Source organism: Ictalurus punctatus, chromosome 6, assembly GCF_001660625.3.
Source record: "Ictalurus punctatus breed USDA103 chromosome 6, Coco_2.0, whole genome shotgun sequence".
In the NCBI taxonomy this organism is placed as follows: Eukaryota; Metazoa; Chordata; class Actinopteri; order Siluriformes; family Ictaluridae; genus Ictalurus; species Ictalurus punctatus.
Window position 1 is genome coordinate 33,333,887 of NC_030421.2, and position 12,474 is coordinate 33,346,360.

A 12,474-nucleotide genomic window follows, 5' to 3' on the forward strand; every position below is an offset into this window, starting at 1 on the left:
TGGTCACATTAGCTGACTACAATGACGAAGAACTGCACCCAAACGTGCAGAAAGAGCTCCGTTTGATCATCGCTTAAAACACTGCCAGCATCAGAGCCATATACAAACAAACCTTTAGAAAATGATGCTGCCATGGAAAGATTACAGATGCACTGTTTTCCTAGCATGGGTAATCAGTGTCTGTCACACACTCTCATGCTGACAACCTCCAGTGCGAACACAGCATAATGACATGGCAAACCATCTGAACTCACTCAGGTGGCATTGTGCGTGTTTGTGTGTGTGTGTGTGTGTGTGTGTGTGTGTGTGTGTGTGTGCGCCAACAACTGCTCTCGGGAGACTATGTGAGCTTTTCAGACTCCAAGAGCTTCCAGCCTTGTGCTAATCCGCCTCATCACATCTTTGGACCACAGTGAAAATGCGAGGTCGGGACCTTAGACATTAGTCAAGGCCCATCCGCTGAATCGGGAGAGTGCTCTCATTGATCGGCCCTGTCCTACGTTTACACGATTTATTCGCTCATATAGAGCCATACTGATCTTCTCCAGTGGTCTCTGAAAGCATATTAATCCTCGTGCTGAGATCTAGTGTGCTTGCAAAAGCTGATTAGCCACAGCAGGACCACAGTGTTTTGAAAGGAATCATCAGCAAAAATCCTCCCATAACCCCCCCAAATCGGTCCATGACTGTTTATTTCCTTGTTAAATACAGAGGAGGAATTGTGTAGAAATTGGGAGTCATGACATGTAGGAGATGTTTACAGGCAATAATATTTGCTTGTTTACTAGCTTGTGAACTGTCGTTCTTTTGGAAGGTTTCTAAAAGTCAAATGTTTATAGATTTCTAGGGGAAAAAATGGATTAGCGTAGTATCATGGGGCAGTGGTGGGGCAGTGGTTAAAGGCTCTGGGTTACTGATCAGAAGGTCAGGAGGTCAAGCCCCAGCACTGCCAAGCTACCACTGTTGGGCCCTTGAGCAGGGCCCTTAACCCTCAACTGCTCAGTTGTACCTTATAAATGAGATAAATGTAAATCGCTCTGGAAAAACGTGTCTACCGAATGCCATAAATGTAAAATGAAATCGTTACTGTATTATTATTATTATTATTATCGTCATGAATTAGCTCACTGGTCAAGCAACCAGTCAGTAACACACACACAAAAAGCTTTAATCCAGTGTGTATGGCCGGTTCATGCTCTAATCTGCAAATGAATGGAAAAAAAACATGAAGATGGAGAAAATTTCACAAGAGCTTCTTTTTTTCTTTTTTTTCCCCCCACAGGAGCCACTATAATAACAAGACAGTAAACGTCTCGAGATGTAGAGATGGACGGATGGAAAGATAGCGGGAGAGAGCTGGAGGGATGGGGATAGCGGGAGAAAGAGAGGGATGGAGAGATAGCGAGAGAGGGATGGAGAGATAGAGGGAGAGAGATGGAGGGATAGAGGGAGAGAGATGGAGGGATAGAGGGAGAGAGATGGAGGGATAGCAGGAGAGAGATGGAGGGATAGCAGGAGAGGGATGGAGAGATAGAGGGAGAGGGATGGAGGGATGGAGGGATAGAGATGGAGGGATGGAGAGCAAGAAAAGAACAGCAACAAGTCAATTCATCTCATTTCATTTTCATTCCGAGAGAGACAGTGTGCATCCTATCCAGGTAAAAAACAAACAAACAAACAAACAAACAAACAAAAACTACTTACCAAGAAAGACACAGGCTATAATTAGCCATTTGATCTCCATCTCTGGAGAATGCGTGTCCCAGTGTCGCTCCGAAACGAGCTCAACTGAAACTTGCCTGTCCTCACAGCGCAGCTCCGCACCGACCCCCACTACAATTCCGCCAGCCCCAGAATTCAGCGCCGGAACCGCCGCCGCGCCGCTCCTGAAACACAGCCCGAGGATCCGTGCGAGTCTGCGTGTCCACGGGTCAGGCACCAGCACGAGACGGACTCTATACACTCCCGTCCAGCTGAGATTAGATCCCGCAGCCTATTGTGTCCTGTCTGCTGAGACGGCTTCCCAAAAAACCAGAAAAAAACCCCAAGAACAGCGCGTCTGTAGACGCTCCAGCTGCTGCCCACGCTCCAGAGGAAACGCGGCAGGTCGGTGGAGGAGAAAGTGGCTGAAGGACCGCCTCACAAAACACTCGAGAAATATCACGCTTTTTCTTCTGGTCAGGAAAGGACACCTTCAGAGCTCGGCGCAGTGTTCTCCAGCTCAGTAGGCAACGTTAGCGTGTAGAAATGTGTGTGTGCGTGCGTGTGCGTGTGCGTGCGTGTGCGTGTGTGTGTGTGTGTGTGTGGAGATGCTCCTCCTGCGTGCGACGCCTCACCTTCAGCAGCAGAGCAGTGAGAAGAAGCGCCCACCTAAGGTCGCCCAACCCATTTTCACTTTGCTGTCAATGACAACCAGAAGCCGGCTTTTGAGAGTAGAAATATAAATATAAATATAATCACGCGCTTCTTTTTGTTTGTTTTCTTCTTCGCGCGTTTGTTTGTTTTTGCGTTCAGTCTCGCGCGCTCCTCACGCCGCAATGCTTCTCCTGGTCAATCCGGGATTATCTGTCGTCTCGAGACGTCTCGCGCTCACTCGGTGTCCCACAAAGCGTGTGTGTGGGTGTGTGTGTGTGTGTGTGGCGGGTGTTCTTCAGGATTTGAAACAAACAAACAAAAAAAGCGGACACAAATGTAGCCTACTGTTTATCAAAAAAAGACGGAAATATTCCAATGTTCCGATTTCTTAAAAGTGGCAACAATGTATCAAAATTGTTCACCGGTTCAGCGTCAGAGAGAACCGGAAATCCCAGTTAATAAAATATTTTCCAGATGCTCCAGCACGTCAGGGTGTTGTTTTAATCCTGTAAAAATCTGCTATCTCAGCCTGTTAAAATTAAAACCCCGAAGCTTACCTCATGAGCAATTGCAGCCTAGGTTTCTCATATTTTAAAAGTAACAAGCTCCTCCTACTTAATCGCGTAGTCCGCCTCCTAGGTGGTGCTTACGGTTAAGCCCCGCCCCAACACAGAGAGCGCTTCTCTCACCACGCCCCCTAGCTGCAAAAACGAAATCCAGACATTACTAAGGTATGCATAGCGTACACACGATTTCTAAAATACTTTAATGTAATAATTTATGTAATTATTCTGTCGTTAAAGCTTGACTTTTCTGTCCTACACTCAATGGAATATCACTGATTCATTTCGGGTAATGACTAGATAGAACATAAGGTAGAATCACCTAGATGACATCATGATCATCATCATCATCACCATGATATAAATTTTGTTTAATAGTAACATCCTACCCAAGTAGCCGGTGTTTAGTCAATACCAGAATCTGTTTTGCAAACACTGGTGTCTTAGTGGTACTGTATTTATGCATGTCTTACGGTATGTGATCAGTTTTCATCCCATCCACAATGTATTTAGTGCTGAAAACATGTAGCTTTGCATGAAGGCATGGATCCATGTACTGTATTTCCCACATTAATAGCCTAGAGCAAGGCTAGGGATGGCTAGCACACAGACTAAAAGATAAAAGAACCTCGATATTTTATTAATTGCTTAAACATTAGCCATATTTTTTTAAAAGCCTCTTTGAAGCGTTCACAACCTGAAATGTTCAGGGTTTTTTTTAAATTTTTTTTTTTATGGGGAGTAAGATAAAATGATAAGCTGCTTGTTTGAATGAGCAGTTGGTGAAAAGTGCCTTTATTATTGGCAATCATTCCACTCTCACTAGCATACATTCACCTCCAAGAGTAGGGACAATTCAGCGCAAGGTCAAAAGCACCTGCCAATCTCACACAGATCAAATTAAGGTAGATGAAACAGGATATCAGCAGATTCTGGCATGGTGATGATGATGATGATGATGATGATGATGATGATGTCATCTAGGTCATTCTACCTTATGTGCATCTGGACAATATTTAGGGCATCTAGTCATTACCAGAAATGAATCAGTGATATTGCATTGAGTGTAGGACAGAGGGGACAGTTTCACAGTGAATACGAGCTGGTTGGTTGATATTTAAATGAGACTAATATAAAAGTGAGCTTATGAAGACTAATGGATCGAGGTTTATGGGAGAAGTTCCTCTATCTTCATTTGGCTAAGGTAGTCTTAGTACATGAGAGAAATAGTCCATCGTGAAAGCAAATGTGATGTGACAAGTTCCACACTTTGACGTGGAATGAAATTTGTCACGTGATGTCACACGTCAAAGTGTGGACCTGAAACGTGGAGGCGTTTGCAGTGACATTACTTTCGGCGATCCCAAGTCAGATCAAACAGTGTGACGTAAGCCATTTTTAAAAATCAGAATAGACGGAGGCTCGTGTGGTTTAACTGGAAAAAGTTATCTAAAAAAAAAAAATTTAAAAATGAAGGATTAAGTTGTAAGAACTGTAAGCATTATTCCCTGTCAGATAAGAGCAGTGTTTTATTTGTGTTTCTACTGCATGACCTTGAGAAGGGATTAGTTTGAGATTAGCTAGTATTCCAGCATCCTCCAGCAGTGGAACAGGTAGGTGTTGTTGTCACGAGTAAGCAAGAGTGCTGTAATGGTAACCCCAGTGACTGCAATGCTTTCATGCTTCAGTACACTCTCTAAAAGGTCTCCATTGTTCTCTTACTGCTCATGCAAAAAGTCTGAGAGTGGCCCGCTGTTACCTGGGAATGACAGGAAACGGAGTTTGAACAGGTTTTTATGACCAACGTGAAGACTCTGATCAACCACTTTATAGAGAGCAGGGAACATGCTGAGCATTTGTGCCCGGCTGGATAGGACACTCGGACAGCTGGGCTGCTGCTGATATCAGGGATTCGGTGATTGTAGACTGTAGAACCTTTTCTTTCAAACAGGGAGTCGTAATAAAACCTGTATGGTTAACACTCTAACTGGTATTAAAGAAACAGTCGAGACAAATTCTTTTCTTTTTTCTCTCTCTCTAACTGGAATACATCTTACCATTACTTCACTGACTCAACCACTGTGTCCTAGAAGTTTTTAGCCTCTGGTATAATATGTTTAGGCAGAGCAGAGCAGTCAAGTAGCCTCTGCCTCTGAAACCGTGGCAGTGAGTAGAAGCTGGAATGCACCCAAGCGAATTAATGTTTATTGCCAAAAGGATTCAGCAGTACCAAAGCCACTGAGCTACCAGGCCAGGTGAATGTACCATGGAGTTGTTATACAGCACCACACTGTTACATTCCCAGGTCTATGAGGTCTTTGATGGCGACAAAGGCAATAGAGGTCTACATCCAGGTGGCACTGAGCCAGGACTTTATTTGATTCTCAGCCTAACCTGCATTAGCCAGGTTTTCTTTGTTCTTCCTCTGCCTCTATATTGACTAACAACAAGTGAACAAGGTCACCGTCAAGTGTCGTTATTTCATGTCTTTGACTCCTGATGTGCTGGAGCAAATTCATAAAGCATGCATACTGAACTACAAAGCCCTAAAACCTTATTTGTATCTAGGGAAGTGATGTGCTGCTGTGGCTCAGGCGGTCGAGCGGGTCGTCCACTAATCGTAGGGTCGGCGGTTCGATTCCCGGCCCACGGGAATCGACACGTCCACATGTCGAAGTGTCCTTGCGCAAGACACTGAACCCCAAGTTGCTCCCGATGGCAAGTTAGCGCCTTGCGTGGCAGCTCCGCTACCACTGGTGTGTGTGAATGGGTGAATGAGACACAGTATATATATATAAGTGCAGCCCATTTAACATTGATGAATAGAGTCAGGCTTTCACTATGTATATGCATTACAAATACCTCACCATGCTGTATGTCCTTGTCAATATTCTGTCTGTGTTCCGCTTCATCATTGACTTCCATGAAACGCTGCACCAGGTTGCTGATGCCAGATATAAAAGAGCAGTATCGGCTAGGTTAATCGATCAACAATTGTGTGTAAAATTGGAGATGAACTACACAAACGAAGCTAACCATGAGGACTGTGTGGATGCTTCAACCGTGTTTATTATTGACCAATTTCTACCACTGTAAATGACATGTACTTTTTAATCATGTGTTTGGTTTTGTTGACCAGAGATCAGTGTTAGTGACCAAGAACCATTATTCACCTCTCAGGTATAAAGCAGGCCCTCATAGAGTCCAACAACAGGATTAGGGCACCACACTGAGAATAACAGCAAGGTGGACAGATCGACCCAGAGCAAGGGGTTTCTACTCAGCCAATATTGAGATGGAAACAGTTAAGGTGCAATCCTGATTTAAATTGATAATATATCCTCAGAAAACTAGCAGTCTAGTTCGCTTGTTATACTTGCACACAATGATGGATGTTTTGCTCATACTATAATCTTAGTTCCTTTTTTTTTGTCCATCATGTAATAAATCATGTAATAATTATTTGCATTTGTATCTTCTCACTTTCCCACGTATCAATATTTACAGCATTTGTCGATTCCAGCAGCAGCTGGTGGTTTTTTAAAATAGAGGACGCACAGGTGTCTGTTATTGACTTGTATATCTTTATATCTGTTTGTGTTCTGTTTTGTCTGTTTCATCTCTTAGTCTGTCATCTTGTTTAATTCCCGTTTAGTCTTAATAAGTAAGACCATCAAAATTCAAGACAACAAAATGAATGAAGTCTGCAATGTCATGCTAAAAAGCAGCTAAACTGCTAACTAGTTAACTCATTTTCACTGAAGATGGTAGCAACAACTAGCTAGCTAGCGAAACCTGAAATGAATCCAAATCTACCATAACTTTAAACTTACAATTTATTTACAGTATTATCCAATTGCAAAGCTAAAATAACAAGCTATACTAGTTACTGTAAACCTCCTGAAGGTTCTCTTACTGACTGATTACTGCAACTCTGAGTGCTGTGTGAGTCTGACTGGCGCTATATATATGGATATATATATATATGTATATGGATAAGTTTGCAATGTCAGTCATGTTCATTACTGTTTCAGTGACAGGAAGTTGGTTACAAGGTTGCACCGCTTTGAGAGATCTCTCAATTATCATGTGGAGAATCCGTGGGCTGGGCTGGACAAGCGAAGAGAGCACAGGCCAATAAACATGGAGATCGTATTTTTTGTTCGCGAAACCTACTCGCCCACACTCCCATTTATCCCCAGAGAAGCAAAGCATCTGCATGGGACCCAAAATGTTGTACTAAAAGCATTTTGTCCAATGAGCATGAATCTTTTCTTCTGTTAAAACACAGGGGATAATGGAAAACATTTGCCCTATCGCGAGTTTGAATCCTGGCAATGCCACGGCCATCTACGGCTGGGAGTTTAAGAGAGGGAGGGAAGGGTCGCATACTCTCTGCCCTAATCACTCACTCTTTCTGACACTAGACTAACATTGGCATTTGTGAGCTCACGGATGTGGAAGGGGGCAGATATATAGTGCTTTCCTCTGTGTATGTTTACATTTACATTACATTTACATTTATTCACTTAGCAGACGCTTTTATCCAAAGCGACTTACAAATGAGAAAAATACAAGCAAAGCGATGTATCAAGCAGAGAACAATACGAGTAGTGCTACCGTACAAGATCCGTAAATTGAGTTCCAGAAGAAGCAAAGTGCGCAGAGTAGAGGTGTAAGTGCTAGAGTAATTTTTTTATTTTTATTGTTTTTATGGGTTGGTTAGGTGTTGACGGAAGATGTGGGTCTTTAGCTGTTTTTTGAAGATGTTGAGAGATTCTGCGGTCTGTGTTGAGGGTGGAAGGTCATTCCACCACTGAGGAACAGTTAGCGTGAAGGTTCTTGAATAAGAAATAAGAAATGAATAAGAAATATAAAATCTTCTGAGAATATTTAACTTCTTCGCAACTGTGTCAGCTTTCAAATGTGCAGTGATAAAATGCACAGAGGACAGTATAGAAGAGAGCTGGTTTTCAAATAACCCGTTCTTTTCTAGATTCTAGCATTTTCCCATTTTCCATTCATTTCCCCCTCGGTCTCCCATCACAGCGCCGTAACCAAAACTCTTTGTGTTTTGTTCATTTTTTTTTTTTTTTGCCCTCTCTAATGATAGACTGGTTCATTCATTCGCTTATTATACTGTATGTGATCTCTTTGATGAACTGTTTCATAAGTACTACATAATCACATTTTTAACACTCTCTCTCTTTCTCTCTCTCACACACACATTGATGATGGATGATATATATAACAAAGCATGCCACAAACTGAAGGACATGGTATAACAGTTGCGTTATTCAATCCAATTAAATTATACTTGTATAGAGCTTTTAACAATAGATATTAGTCAAACCAGAGGCAACCTCGGCAAGGAAAAACTCCTCAAGATGACCTCAGAATGAAACTTTGATAGGAACCGGAATAAAAAGGGAACTTGACCTCTTTTGGGTGGCACTGAATAGTGGGATTATAAACTGTTACTCTAGTAAGGTCAGTATGAGCACAGTGGGAATAGGAGTCCTAGGATAAGCACGGAACAGCTATTATGATTATAACAGCAGTACGTAGGTACAAGTCGACAGTATCCAGGTGCACAAAAGCAGAATCTGCAAGCAGAAATAGAGCATCATTATCACCCCAAGACTATCATTAATAGCCTCAGCAACCTAGGTAAATGACAAGATTAAGGCCCATCAATACCACGGCAAAGGCTCCATGAGTAAACACAGCCCAGCTGGCCATTGTGCACGCCTGTGAGAGCACAATGGCATTAACTTCACACTCCCAGGTAACCTGCAGCGGGATGCAGCCAGTGCACTCTCTCAGACCATGGCCATCATCAGTCACCAAAAGCAGTGCCATCACTAGCACTATAGTAAAATATGCATGGAATGATCCGAATTTGGCGCACAAATGTATTTACTTTGACCTTTTATTTGAAACCCAAATAATAGAGATGAAGTAAACATTACACGCTAAACTGTTCAGTAGTTATTACTCATTTCCGAGGCGTTAAATATGCCCACCGTGTTATTGCAATTGCAAAGAGAGTTTAATGAACAGTTTACAGGCAAACAAATCCAAATCGTGAGGCAGAATCATAGTGAAAACACATGCAATGGGTCAGACGCTGTGCAAACAGTACAAAACCAAAGGACAAACTAGAGCGTAAACAAGATCAAAAACCAGAGTAGCGATAAACTGTACATGGCTTGGGAAGGTCAGGTACGAACATTTCAATGAGAGAGTGAGACTGAAGTCCTTATATGTTGTGTGGTGATTGTGCGCAGGTGTCTCTGATCAGAAGTCAGGTGAGTGTGATGTGATAAAGTCCGTGCATGTGGGGAGGTGTAGTCTTTGCGGCCATGTTGGTAGGCCGAGGTCTGTCCTGGGAAACTGAGTTCTCTGTGGGAGAACCTCCAGGGTCGGGGGTTCGATTCTCACTGTGGCCCTGTGTGTGTGGAGTGTGCGTGTTCTCCCCGTGCTGCGGGGGTTTCCTCCGGGTACTCCGGTTTCCTCCCCCAGTCCAAAGACATGCGGGGTAGGTTGATTTGCATGTCCAAAGTGTCCGTAGTGTGTGAATGTGTGAGTGAGTGTGTGTGTGAGTGTGCCCTGCGATGGATTGGCACCCTGTCCAGGGTGTACCCCGCCTTGTACCCGACGCTCCCTGGGATAGACTCCAGGTTCCCCGTGACCCTGAAGACGGATAAGCGGTATAGAAGATGGATGGATGTCTCTAAACTATTTATCATTTCAACTTATAACAAGGTGGACAGCTTGAAATTGGTAAATAAGAAATCTGACAGAAAATTGGTGAAAGAATGTGAATTAAAATACTTAACGTGTAAAAGTGGTAGTGGGAGCACACATTAAACATGAATTAATACAACAACAAAAAGAGTTTCTTTCATAGAAATACTTCTATTTATACATGATGGATATCTAGTCTGCTCTCCTTGTTGTTGTGGTTTTTGTGTCAAATAGTGTAGTCTTTCCATCAAGGAAGGGAGAGTGGCATGTTAATTCCGTCTTTCAGTGTGAAGCTATTTTAATCATTTACAGTAATCACTATGACAGGGATTTTGAGAACGTGCAAAAACGAATCAATATTTACCTAAATGTGCAACTGAAATTAAAATACTTTGAGTAGCAGAAATTTGACTGACTGATAAAAATAAATAAATAAATAAATAAATAAATAAATAATAATAAAAAAAATATTAGAGAGGATTTTTTTTGGAGTCATTACAATTTAACTATCATCATTTAACAAACAAACAAAAAAACCCCGCTAGAATCTATTAAACTGAATTTTATGCTGTATTAACTAACTAAGCTTTAAGAATTCACAGCATATACAGCGTATACATACACTGTTGATGACTGTTGTAAGCAGTGTGATGAGTGGAGACAGAAAGCAAGAGGGCAAGGCTGAGAAAATAAGAAATGCAAAGGTGAAAGAAGAGAGCGGGAGTGGCATGGGATAGACAGATAGACAGATAGACATAATTAAAAATGAAGCAGCAAGTACGCTTCATATATGAAGGACTTATCATGCACTGTGTCATCTCGAGGAACGCTTAATTCTGAGCGACTGCTATGCTATATGGGCTGAGTAGAATGGAAAGAAGCGCTTTGATATTTTCTAATATGAGGCAGCACAGGACTGAATCCAAATGCATTTGCATGGTAACTTTGACCTTTAAAGTGTCCTCATGCAAAGATAGCAAAGATGTTTTATTCAAATATATAGATATAATATTTATAAATATTTATATATATATATACATATAAACATCAAGTGGAACCATTTCTATGTCAGGTTTAGATGCTGTGGATGCTTAGCTAAGAAATGAACACATTAAATAAAGAATTGAAGACTGTCTCATTAAATCTGAGAATTTTAGAACGTGTGGGTGATGATAGATAATGAATGGGTTTTTTAATATCCAGTGGCACGTGTTGTTCTCCAGCCCAGCAGACCAATAATGACTTTCATTGACTTACCGAGTTTGGCAAATTTGACATTCAGAATTTATTTGGTGCTGATTTCACCTCACACTGAACCAGTGTGTGAGCCGTGTCCTTGGTCAGTGTGTGTGTGTGTGTGTGTGTGTGTGTGTGTGTGTGTGTGTGTGTGTCCGTCTGTCTGTCTATCACAAAAAGAGACAGAGAGTGCCTTTCTCTTTCCCTTTTCAGCCCTCCTCCCGTTTATTTTTTTTATTTTTTTACCACTCTCCCACTTTCCCCTCACATTACTTGGCTGCATTCTATTTGTCCTTCACTGCTCTCTTTCTCTCATCTCTTCCCTCTCCCATGTCTCTTGAGATGAACAGCACTCTTATCAAATAAGAAAATATATATATAGTCAGGAGAGAAATAGGGAGACACAGGCGGAGGACAATTATGTAGGCGTTGTTTGTTGGGCACACAGAGCTCTAGCTCATCTATAATGTAACGGTAGTATCCTCGTCAACAAATTTCACGTCCACACCCACATGGCATGAGTGCTCACTGAACACTCGAATGAGTATTAGATAAAATGGTGTAAATAATACATGCGTGCCTCCCGGTCAGCAGATCTCGTAACGACTTGAACGACAATGAGAGATTTTGTTTTTGAGCGAAGTGTTAGACAGCATTCTCTTCACTTCTCATCAAAACAACAATTGAGGGAACATCTTTTGGAAGAATGGTGTGAATCCCTCCTGTACAGTTTCAAATCTGTGCCAGTCTAAGCAATGAAGCTGTTCTGGTAGCTTTGGTGGCCCAGCAACTTACCTACAACACTAAGAAACTTCTACTGCTTTCCTGCTGAATTCATTAAAAAAAAAAAAAAAAAAAAAAAAAAAAAAAAAACCTTGATGGCTATTAAGGCAGGAATAAATATATATTTGTATAAATGAAATAGCAATTATACAAATATACCTATATCCCTGCCTTCAGAGCCATCGAAAACCAGAACAGTTTAATACAGAAATCTGAAAATAAGATGAGAAACATGCTAAGGTACAGTCCTCCGAGTGTGCTACACGAATCCCTCACTTTTACACTGTTATTACGATCATCCGGTCTGCAGTGAAGGGCGCACTCACAGGGTCTTACTCAATAAGACTCAGTCATGAAGAGTAGGACATGTTTACTCTCTTCAATCTCTAAAATCTCTCCTTTATCTCTCTCTAAAAAAACAACAACCGGTGTGTGGATTTAAATAATGTATGGGGATGAGAAAATACTTGTAAGTACATATTTATCTCAGTAGGTTTTGACCTCCAGTTGTGTTTTGAGTCACGTAACATTTTCTGGCTCTGTATATCTCTGAAATGATAACAGAATGCAAGGCGGACCTCAGCTTCTAAGCTTTCAAGTGGCCAGATGGAGTCACTTACATCCCTCTGAAGCAAGCATTCGCATTCTTATAGGCTAACACTAACAGAAAATAAATAAAGCTTCTCCCCAGTTTTGTTCTCCTGTCACGAGGGTCCCGTTCGGTGATAAATGCTACGTGCATAACATAAAACGTATACAATGTAATAACACTCTATTGCATTATGCA

The 12,474-nt window shown here is 41.7% G+C and overlaps 1 protein-coding gene across 3 annotated transcripts in view; it reads right to left on the minus strand.

Annotated features, from left to right (window-relative positions):
* igsf3 (immunoglobulin superfamily, member 3) overlaps positions 1-2,946 on the minus strand; it is a 141,586-nt gene extending 138,640 nt beyond the window's left edge. For 2 of the 3 annotated variants that reach the window (XM_017469556.3, XM_017469555.3), the window contains exon 1: positions 1,705-2,946. In XM_017469556.3, the coding sequence (XP_017325045.1) occupies positions 1,705-1,744 (40 nt within the window). In that variant the 5' untranslated portion in view covers positions 1,745-2,946. The remainder of the gene's footprint in view (positions 1-1,704) is intronic. The other variant, XM_017469557.3, reaches the window with a different exon arrangement.
* Between the last annotated feature and the right edge of the window lie 9,528 nt (positions 2,947-12,474).